Genomic DNA, 11,644 nt, shown 5'->3' on the forward strand with positions numbered 1-11,644 from the left:
GTTGCTGTAGTGAGAGGCTGTCCTGACTGTAGGAAATCATAAGATCTGCTGTAAAAGAATCAGAGATCGTAATAATAAAAAGGAAAATACGGCTGCTGAAGTACAAGGTACTGAATAAGTTTATATTAGGTATACATACTTGAGAGAAGGATGCTATTTCTTAAGCAAAACTGTTAATTTTCCAGGATTTAAAGACACATTTCTCAGTAACAGTACTGAAAGACAAGAGTGTTGTTGAAAATATCCATAAAGAATAAAACCTGTGTTGCCATGGTGGTAATTTTTGTTCTTTGTTTTTATTTCATGTTTTGGAACAAGGCTAGGTAGGAAGTCAGGAGATTGCTTTTCTCTGATTTGGGCTAAGAAACATAAATGGTCATACTGAACCTGAGCAAAGTTTTGCTTAGCCCAATATTCCTTCTCCAAAATTCCAAATAAGGCTTTAGGGAAGAGAATAGGAAATAAGATAAGTAAGTAGCCTTCCATGTTCCTAGTACTGAATAAGCAGTAAGTGTGGTTTGTGTTCCCTTTTTTCTCAATAATTTTTTTTTTCATGCAACATGATCTTGGATCTCAAATTCTGGTCCCTTGGCTGTTGACTTTAACACAACTGAGTTTTCAGCTAGGAGGAGGAAGAATGAGAATGGCTGTGAAAATCAAGAGATTGGTGATGGAGAAGGCTGGAAGTTCTCCCTGGCTCAATACACACATGCACAGGCACGCTGCACGGCACTGCAGTGACAGAGGCTTTCATTGCTTTGCACCAAATAATAGGATAAATATTGCATGTGGACTTAACATAATCATGTGACAAGTTGTTACTCATCTGACCCTTTCCGTGGCTCAAATTCAAGCTGTTTTCTTTCAATTACAAATCCGTATGACAGCTCCAGGTTTGCTAGGTGCTTCACCAAGAAGTCCCTCTGGACTCTTGCTGGCCTCCCAGCCTAATAAGTCATATTCCCACCAGGAAAGGTAAAGTGAATCTTAACAAGAAAATCTGTAAAAGAATGGCTGCTGCATCAAGGCAGACTCTCACATCTGCAACAGTCATCTGGCAGAAGTGATACTTTGCAGCTGTACTGATCACATTTGTCTTACAACTTTTTGCATATATTGAAAGTGGGTCAATATTTCTTGGAAGGGAAACAAACGGAATTGTGGCTTTGGCTTGCTTATTTATTCCTTCTGGTAGCGTTGTCATGATGTACGTTCTTCACACTGCTGCCAGAAACCAAATGAAAGGAGGGAAAAAAGCTTGGTAGTCAGTTCTCCCCTGTTGATTCATTGTCAGGTCCAGCAGGATCATATAGCTAATTAATATGCTCCTCGTTGGTCTAGTTCTCATGAATGCCTTGTCTTTGGCTGGGTTGGTTTTTTTGCAGTTTTATTGGTTGTTTCTGGAGGTGACTGTTGCTGACACATATAAGCACTTGCAAAAGCTAGGAATTCAAAAATTGTTTACAGTGCAGCTCTCTACTAATGATTACAGCTGATGAACACAAATATGAATGGAAAATATGCAGGAAAGAAACGCAAGGGAAAATAAGGAAGCAACAAAGAAGCAACAATTAGTCATCAGCCTATAAAAATGAGCTCTACAAATTGTAAACGTGATTACACTTCTATAAACCTTGCATTTGAATTGCTTCTCTTCCCATATTGCAGTGTTCTCACATGTATCCTTCGGATGGCACATCATGGAAAATCTAGCCTAGAAACATACCTTCCCCCTGTATGGTCTAGGCCTTAGAGCTCTGCAAAATTGTACTGGCCTAAAAGGCTCATGCTGTAATTGTAATGGTATTTCAAAGAACAAATTTAAGGAGTAATAAATAGCTCCAATCTTAACCACCACATGCTGAGAGGTCTTATCAGTATGTGTTCCTTATATCAATTATTTATAGACTTGGCATTTTATACCTGAAAAAAAAAGACACTGGAATGTGGAGTTTAATAGCCACACTAAACATTATTGGAATAATTCAGTACACATTCGGATAACTCTCATTCCTGGAAAAATACTCTTTTTTTCTACACGGAATGTAAAGCATAGATTTGACACTGTTCCAGAGACTGCAGGTCTATAGTGATGTAGTCAGCTGAGCTCCGGCTAAGCAGCGGACCCAGACTAAGGACTAATCCACTTCATCAGCCTAATTACTGGGTACAAAAGATAAAGATCTGCAATTTTTCCTTTCAGACATAAATGAATGTGATGCCAATAACCCGTGTGCACAACAGTGTTACAATATCCTGGGTTCTTTCATCTGTCAGTGTAACCCAGGATTTGAGTTAAGTAGTGACAGAATCAACTGTGAAGGTAAGCGACGTTTTTCTTTTCTTGGAAGAGCAGTCACTTTGGATTGATTTTCCCAGAAGTCTCCCTGTGAACTAAGGGGTAGAATTCAAGTGGAAACAAACTGTGGGTGTGTTTCATTGCCAAAAACCTGGAGTTGACTTTTTTCCTTTGATGTTGCAAATGTTGTTGCTGATACGCACCTTCGTAGCTGCAGCTTAATTCAGGTATGTGTAGGTATGGCTGGCTGTCTTGAACAGTAAGGGCAAAACAGGACAGACATCACTACTGTTCGGATCACAGCTGGGGAGAATAAGGCTTCACAAGCACTTGAACTGTGTGTGGTCTAATGCTGATGGCCATTAAATGAATTGGAAAGGAATGGAAACCAAAAAACAATTGAAATTCTGAGTGCTGTTAGGTTCCTCAGAAAAGAAAAACCTTCAATTTTTGATTGCAGGGAAACAACAATTGGGCTTTTGAGGCGCTTTCAAGCCTGTGTATACAAACAGCATGTCTCCTGATGATTATACAATCAACACTTTATTTCCTCTGCCAGAGCCTCCACAGGGGTCCTCTAATTTCCTTTTGGACACAGGATGATCTCACTCTTAAAGCCCATATCCCTTCTACCAGTCTGTGAGCCAAAGAGGTCTTTTTGGTTTACCACTGCCCTCCTAAACAAGCCAGCAGAGCTATTACAGATGCTTCCTCTCCAAGCTTCTTAAGCTAATTTACTTGCAAGCGAACAGAACAGGGAGCAGCAAGAATGCAGCCTTCAGGATAATCCCTGACAAAAGACGAGAGCTGGGTTCAAATCTGAGGTACAGGGAGGGTGTTACAGTGTTTTCCAAGCCATTCCCTGGTTTTCCTTGGTTTAATTTCATTTCTAGGCAATGACATACGGTGTTTAAATCAGTTTCATAGTACAACTCTCTGGCAAGGGGCTGATGGTTACACAAGGATTAAAAGAAGAAAAGAAAGGGTATATCTCAAATATTATTTGATGACAAAAAAGAGGCCTTGCCCTCTTTCCCAAAAGACTCCTCCATTAGGATAGCTCGGAAACACAAAGGCAACATTTTCTGCTATGCTAGCTTATCTTATATTTGCTTTTTGTGGAAGCAGTCATTTTTTTAGAATAGAAGAACTGTAGATTCTCACTCCAGTTTTCCCAAACTACTTCTGAAGTCTTAGTTTAGCTTCCTCAAATAAATGTATTTCTCAGTTTTGAGAGTGTGCAACAGCACGAGTAAAACTAGACCTTCCGTTTCCAACTTTAAGGTGTAAAGTCATTTCAGAGTCCTTGAGAGCTTATTCTTTAAAACAGCTTCACTGTTTCTTCCCTTAGAAACAGCAACTAGCTGTTGTAGTCAATCCTGTAGAAAGGTAGATGTCAAAAAAATAACCCAAAGTTCTGCTCTCTGCAGATACTGATGAATGCAGAACTTCAAGTTATATATGTCAATATCAGTGTGTGAATGAACCAGGAAAATTCTCCTGCGTCTGCCCTGAAGGTTACCAGGTAGTAGGAGGCAGAACATGTCAAGGTAAGTGCCTCTATCTTAACACTCACAATTCTGCATTGTTAGTAACATCACTTCACACGAGAGTAAGAATGCTTGCTGTCTAACTATTTATGTTTTATGACATTATAATCATGCTTACAAGTGACTTGTTGATGCATTTGATGACCAGTTGTATATTTCATATTCTTTTTATGTGAATCCTTCAGCTCAAACTCTAAATTCCTCAAATGCTTAGGAAAAAAAATTGAATTTTTTGCAGCTCTGAGGTAAAACTCATCTTGGATGTCTAGGTTGTGAATCTCAGTTCCGGAGATAGATATCTGAAAAAAAAATCAGGCCATTTATTACAGACACTAGGCATTGCTTTAAACCATGTTTCTTTTTATAGAGGTTCCTAAGTGCAGCCAGAACAGAAATGAAAGATATGTTCTGATAACAGACAGAAAAAAAAAAAAGAAAAAAAAGCAAGAACTTTGAGCAGCTGGTTTTGTGTTTAGAAAACAAATGTTCTGGTCAGTCGTTCAGTTCTGGTTGGGTGCCACCACATTACTAGGATTATAGTTCTGAAGCTTGTTTTTCTCACTATATTACATTTGTTATCTGCAATTTCTTCCAAAATACTGAAGAACAATTTTATCTTTGTAATCCTGAACCTCACTTAAGAAACTTTATTTTTAGAAATAGGTGTGCTAATTGTCAGAAGGGGATGAGGGAAAGAACTCAATTTTATGAAAATGCTGTAAGGCCGTGGGTTGTTTTTTTTTTCCTGTTCTTATTGTTTTGTTCTAGAGTTCAAACTAATTTCATAGAAACATAGAATGGCTGGCGTTGAAAGGGACCTCAAGGATCATCAAGCTGGAACCCCCCTGCTGCAGGCAGGGCTGCCAATCACTGGATCAAGCACTAGACCAGGCTGCCAAGGGCCCCATCCAACCGGACCTTGAACACCTCCAGGGATGGAGCATCCACAACCTCTCTGGGCAGCCTGTGCCACCACCTCACCATCCTCTCAGTGAAAAACTTCCCCCTGACATCTAATCCAAATCTTCCCTCCTTTAGCTAAAAACCATTTCCCCTTGTCTTGTCACCATTTACCCATGTAAAAAGTTTCTTTCCTTCCTGTTTATAATCTCCCTTTAACTATTGGAAGGCTGCAGTGAGGTCTCCCTGGAGTCTTTCTTCTCCAAGCTGAACAAGCCCTCCTCCTTCAGCCTGTCTTCTTAGGAGAGGTTCTCCAGCCTTCAGATCATCCTCATGGCCCTCCTCTGGGTCCTCTCCTAAAGCTCAATGTCTTTCCTGTGCTGAGAGTCCCACACTTGGACACAGTACTGCAGATGGGCCTTACAAGGGCAGAGTAGAGAGGAGCAATCACCTGCCTCACCCTCCTGGCCACCCCTCTTCTGATGCAGCCCAGGATATCACTCATCTTCTGAGCTGCAAGAGCACTCTGATGGCCCATGCTACGTTTTTCATTTACCCGGGCCCTTAAGTCCTTCTCAGCAAGGCTACTCTCAAGTTCTCCCAGTCCGCATATATATCTGGGATTACTCCAACCCAAGCACAAAACCTTGTACATTGCTTTGTTGAACCTCATTAGGTTCACACAGGCCCACCTTTTGAGTTTATCAAGGTCTCTCTGGACGGCATCTCTTCCTTCAGCTGTATCAGCTGCACCGCTCAGCTTGGTGTCACTTGCTCAGGGTGCACTTGCTCCCATCATCTATGTCAAATAGATAATCTGATAAAGATGTTAAAGAGTACTGGTCTCAAGACAGACCCCTCGAGGACACTGCTCATCACCGGCCCCTACCTGGACATAGAACCATTCGTCCCAACGCTCTGGTTGCAGTCTTCCAACTAATTCCTTGTCCATTAAATAGTCCACCCTTCAAATCTGTATCTCAAATTTAGAGATAAGGATGTGGTGGGAGACCATGTCAAAGGCCTTTCTGGGGTTCTGGTAGATGACATCAGTTGCCCTTCCTTTGTCCGCCGATGCCATCATTCCAAGATAGAAGACCAGCAGATAGGTCAGGCACGATCTTCTCTTGATGAAGCCGTGCTGGCTGCCTCAGAACGCCTTCTTTTCCTTCATGTGCCTTAACATGTCTTCCAGGAGGATCTGCTCCATGATCTTCCTAGGTACAGAGGTGAGGCTTACCAGCCTCCTTCCTCCCTTTCTTGTAAATAGGAGTGATGTTTCCCTTTTTCAAGTTCCTGGGGACATTACTTGACAGCCATGACTTTTAAAATATGATGGAGAGCAGTTCTGCAACCACATCAGCCAGCTCCCTTTGGACTCTGGGATGCATGTTGTCCAGCCCCATGGACTTGTATACATTCAGTCTCATGAGGCACTCTCAGACTTACTCTGCCCTTACAGCAGAGGTTTGTTCCCCCAGTTCCAACCAAGAGTTTCAGGGATGGGAGAAATATGAGAATCCTGGCTGTCAATAAAGAGTGAAACAAAGGACTCAGTGAGTACCTCAATCTTCTCCATGTCTCTTGTAGCTACTTCTCCTTTCTCATTTATCAGAGGAGGCACACTCTCCTTGGCCTGTCTCTTCTGACCCCTCTTAACTTGCCTGTCTCTTCTAGAAAGCTCATAGCCCTCCATGGCAGTATTCCAGCTATGCAAACCATCCCGCCATGTTTCTGTGATAACAATAAGATCATAGTTTTCCAAGTGCACATGCTCCTGCTTATTTCCCACACTGCCTGCACTGGTTTAGAGGCACTTCAGCTGGGTTTTCAGACTCACTGCCTTCCTAAAGGAGCCTTCCCACAAACCTCCAGGGCAAATGGGAGTTTTTCCCCCTCAGCTTCCTAAAGTGACAGCATTCCCTGGTTCTCTGTCACTCAGCAGTACACCTCCTCCCCAAGCAGCTCTAGCTTAAAGCCCCGCTGATGAACCCAGCCATCTTGCTCCCTAGTATATCCTTTCCCTCTTGGTCAGTTCTGTACTATCCCACATCAACGTTCCAGGTTTGGCAAAGGTGCATCCTAGATCGTAGAATCCATAGCCTTTGGTGTGACACCACTCACACAGTCATCATTCAACTGGTCTGTTCTCCTGCCTGGATCCCAGTTTCCAGCTGGGAGGACTGAGGAGAACGCTGCCTGTACTCCTGATCCCTTCAACGTCTTCCCAAGGGACATAAGGTCTTTTTTGATGTATTTTAATTTCCCAGTCACAGCTTTGTGTGACCTAGCTTGAAGTCTGGAGAGGACAGTGGTCCTCCAGCTTTATCACAGTCAGTATCCCCTTCCTGATGTCCCGAATGCAAGCCCCCAGAAGGCCTCCAGAGAAGTTATCTGGGCAGCAGATGCCTCTCAGCACAAAATCTCCAATTGCTAAGACCTTTTGCCTTTTTTAGCAGCACTGGTCCTCAGTTGGGCCTTCTTAATGTGATCGCCTCTTTCTGGTTCTCAGCCACTATCCATACCTTCTTCTTTCTCCCACACCACAGCCTGAAATCTATTAGCTAGTGGGACTTCAGGAGCAAGGGGAGAGAAGAGTCCCTGAGCAGAGACAAATGTCCAGTCACTGTCACCTGCACAAGTTCACCCCCTGTCAGATGGGAAGCCAGCTTATCTTACTCCCCTAGCTGGACCCCAGAACAGGGCTGTCTGTCTGTCCATGCCTCTGCACCATAGCAGGCATCCATCTCTCTCTCAGACTGGAATTTCTTTTCATTACTAAGAAGAGCAGCTGATACAGAGCATCTTGGGGCACTTGGACCATCTTTAATTTAAAAAAGCATCTGTGTCATCAAAGAGATTATATTTGAATAACCCCTTTTGGAGGCTGGGTTAATTTCAGGAGAGCATTTGAGTGACAGTGGTTGGGTTCTGGCACTGACAAGTTGACAGAACATTAATAGAACACAAGCCTGATTGTCTCCATAACCATTCAAGGTTATTTTCCCGGGGGGGGAGGGGGGAAGGAAGCACTGCTTCACACAAAAATAAACAAGGCTTCATAATTTCTTTCAGAGCTATTTCTGTTGAAATGTAACCATTTAATGGGCATTTTTGCTAGACCGTGAAAACCAGGCAATTAGAAATGAGGTCCCGCAAAAAGCATGAAATCACAAAGCCTCTATCTTCTCCCTGTAAGATGTCTTATGCTAGAAAATGATTCTTTGCTAACTTGGAATTCAGTATTTCTACAGTTGCATTATAGTGTGACTCCTGTGTTTCTTTAGTCAACAAAAAATGTTTAGGATTAACATGCATTTAACAAATATGTTCCATGTCTGCATAGGGAAATGCTTTATAGCCAGGCACCAGAAAAGCAGGTAAAGGAAACAGAAATCTTGAGTTCCAGCAGAAGAGCAGGTGGCTTGTTTGGTGGTTGTTGCTTTGTGTGTTTGTTTTTGTATCAAACTCATTTCTTCTGCTTTGACCGTTCCTTCTCCTTCCTCCTAGACATAAATGAGTGTGAGACGACTAATGAATGCAGAGAGGATGAAATTTGCTGGAATTACCATGGAGGATTTCGTTGTTACCCGATAAATCCTTGTCAGGAGCCCTATGTCCTCACGTCTGAGAAGTAAGAGAAAGACAGACAGACACATTTTTAGGGTTATCCACGCCGGGCAGCATGACCGAATTTGGCAGAACACAAGTACTGCTTGTTTGCTGTTATCAAAGTCACCCGCTTTTGTTTTTCAGCCGCTGTGTCTGCCCCGTATCAAACACCATCTGCAGAGAGCTGCCCTACTCCGTTGTGTACAAATACATGAGCATCCGTTCAGACAGAACAGTGCCTTCTGACATCTTCCAGATTCAGGCAACCACTATTTATCCTAATACTATTAACACATTCCGGATCAAGTCAGGAAACGAAAATGGAGAATTTTACCTGAGAGTGAGTATTGGTAGAGCGGGCTATGGAAACCTCTAGTGCTGCCAAGGAGTTGCAGTGTTCCTGTAAGAGCAGTATCACAGCACACACAGCTCATCAGCTTTTTAATAGCTCCTTATTAAGTGTGCTTGCTTTACAAATTTCAAGCCTTTCCCTGCTCTGCCCAACAGCTCTACAAACTGAGAATCAAACAGTTCAAGTGACTGCAGCACAAGTAACCACCATGGATATTTAGCAAGCGATAAGCACCCAAAATTCAAAATGCCTCTATGATTTTGCAGTCCGTACTGACATCCCACCTGTGCATATTTAGAAGAGAACCACAAAAAAACGCAGAAGGCATTGAATGAGTATTCTTTTTCTCCACAGAAGAAATTAAGTCAGGAAATAGCTCAGGATGGGGCACTGATTCCAAGAGAGAGAAATTCAGACGTGCAGCAAAGTCTGTATTGGGAGATACTTTTTTCTCACAGTGCTGCAACTATTTCAGAAAACCACAGAAGTTTAAATGACTTAGGACAGCAGTATTTCCTGTTGGTATAATGCAGTCAAGTAGATTACGGATGAATGAAACTAACTTCTGCTTCAAGATTTTTTGAAAGGAATCTAATTTTTTTGGATATTTCATATATTTATAAATTCCTGGAAAATCCTTTTTCCATTATGTGGCTTTACTCAGTAAAAAAAAACATCAGCACTGAAAACAAGCCAGAACGTTATTAATTAGAACGTTTTCATTTATTTTTCTTAAAATATGAGGATTAGAGTGTACTAATAATACAGCAGAAGAACACTGTGTTGCCTGTTTACATCAAGATAGAACAAGCATCTCCTCACTTGTGCCTAACTTAATCTGGTATACCTATAACTCAGTGCTCTTCCCTGGATTTATTACACATCAAAAACCCATACCTACCCCCAAAGTATTAACAGTTGTTTTAAGAAAAAAAAATGGACAGCTCTTAAGTTCGAGTTCATTCTAGGTAAGGAGAGACTCCAGTCTAGCCTGCAGATTGACTTTGAAACTGAATTCCAATCTTCTGTTGCCACCCAACAAGAAATCACGGGGTTTAAATAAGGAAGCTTGTGTTTATTCCTGACAGAGTGCTGTGGTAAATAGAGCTCTCTCTTAGAAATCATTCCTGTTGTTTCAGTGAAGCTTGCAGTCGCTCTCTGACGCAGCACATGGATTCATTTGTCTAACCTACTTGGTTCACATGGGGAGCAAAATACAATAGGTGAAGGGGGAGATGAGTTTCCCCCCTTTATCATCTGTAAATTAGGAAGCCTTTCACCGTACTGATGGCATGCCACCTTTCAGCTGGGCCATCAAAGTCTCATTCCCTAGCAGCAAGACCCCAGCCTGGAAAGAACTTTGGGGAGGAGCAGGAGGCATTGAGGCACGCTAGCTGCAAAAACTCCCAGTGTTTTTGGGGTACACAGCTTCTGCTGTAGTTTTATGAAGCATAGTGCAGTTTCCCTCCACTGAATAAGCTGCATCACTGTTAAACACATTAGGTTTCTCTACTTGTTCTTCATATATCTTAAAAGCTGATAGATGGAGATAAAACGACAACCATCCTGGGACAGATTACCACTTTCCAGGTCCTGCAGGGGACTCAGCATAACCAGGAACAGATTTTGTAGCGTGGTTTATTCCTCCATGCCCCAGTCAGGTAAAGCCTTCCCTCCAGCGAGGCCAGGTGTGAGATTAGTCACGGCCATTTAGAAGTGCTTGAATAATACTTGCATTGTGCATCTCCGTGCTGAGACGGAGCATTTTTATGGTGCAGTAAGGCAAGCAGTCCCTGGGCACAGCTAGAGAATCGCTTAAGACTGAATTGAACTTTCTTTTTTCCCTTCTTTCAGCAAACAAGCGCCGTAAGTGCAATGCTGGTGCTGGTGAAATCGCTGTCGGGGCCAAGAGAACACATTGTGGATCTGGAGATGCTAACAGTCAACAGTTTGAATTACCGTACAAGCTCAGTGTTAAGATTAACAATAATAGTGGGACCTTATGCATTCTAGTGGTTTTCAATAACCCTCCACTGGCACTTAAAGCAGCCAAAGAATATTATCTTAAAGAAAGCACTTACTATTTTATTTATAGATTTTACTCTTTTTTTTTTTTTTTTTTATATATATTTGTTTAGTAAGTTGATATCCTTAACCCACACATTACACCTGTAATTCAGAATTAGTAGATGTGTTCCATAGTATAACATGGGCATTGTCACTTTCTGTATAAAGATTTAAATCTTTTTAATACCTTACTTGGCCTAGATGCATAGTACTTTTGTATGAGAACTGTATTGTTCATGCTATCCTGTAAAACTTCACACACCCTTCATAGCCCAATAGGTCACACAGTTCAGAGGTGATCTTGAATTGTTCTTGTTTAAAATTCTAATGCAGCTACACTGACAGTCTCAAAGGCAAAGAATTGTATTATGGATGACACACAAAGTAATGGTTCTCTGATAAGCTAAATATATTTCTTTGTAACTAACTTTATAACAAAAGATAACAGTTAATAAGAATCTATTCCTGTAGACATTTATGTGCTATCACTTGTTGTTTTTTTTTCTGATCTGGGTTGGGGGGTAAAGTTGCATTGTGAGAAGTGTTTTGCATCGGGTTTTTACGTGCAGATTGTGTTCACCATACCACGGAATAACACCCTGCTCTCTCCGAGAGAAACAGGCCGTCGTAAGAGCATTTCTCCTCCAATGAAAAACTCCAAGTGGAAAATCGCCGCACTGGGCACTCGCTTTCTCCCGAGAACACTGTTGGTAGTTACTGGCTAGAGGGATACAGCATTTTCAGACAGAAGCTAATGTGCTATTTTTCCAGAAATATTATGTTGTGTACTACAAACCGAGCATATTTGCTTGTTAAGTTATATCATATATTTTCAAGCACTGTCCTGTTCTTGCGCTTACAACT

General features: G+C 41.8%; 1 protein-coding gene across 1 annotated transcript in view; it reads left to right on the plus strand.

Moving 5' to 3' along the window:
* EFEMP1 (EGF containing fibulin extracellular matrix protein 1) overlaps nt 1-10,726 on the plus strand; it is a gene marked incomplete at both ends in the record, with an annotated part of 49,758 nt that extends 39,032 nt beyond the window's left edge. The window contains 5 exons of the mRNA XM_079532711.1: nt 2,204-2,323; nt 3,730-3,849; nt 8,260-8,383; nt 8,506-8,701; nt 10,568-10,726. Of these exons, the coding sequence (XP_079388837.1) occupies nt 2,204-2,323; nt 3,730-3,849; nt 8,260-8,383; nt 8,506-8,701; nt 10,568-10,726 (719 nt within the window). The remainder of the gene's footprint in view (nt 1-2,203; nt 2,324-3,729; nt 3,850-8,259; nt 8,384-8,505; nt 8,702-10,567) is intronic.
* Between the last annotated feature and the right edge of the window lie 918 nt (nt 10,727-11,644).

The sequence above is a fragment of the Tetrao urogallus genome (genome assembly GCF_951394365.1).
Source record: "Tetrao urogallus genome assembly, chromosome: 2".
Classification (NCBI taxonomy): domain Eukaryota; kingdom Metazoa; phylum Chordata; class Aves; order Galliformes; family Phasianidae; genus Tetrao; species Tetrao urogallus.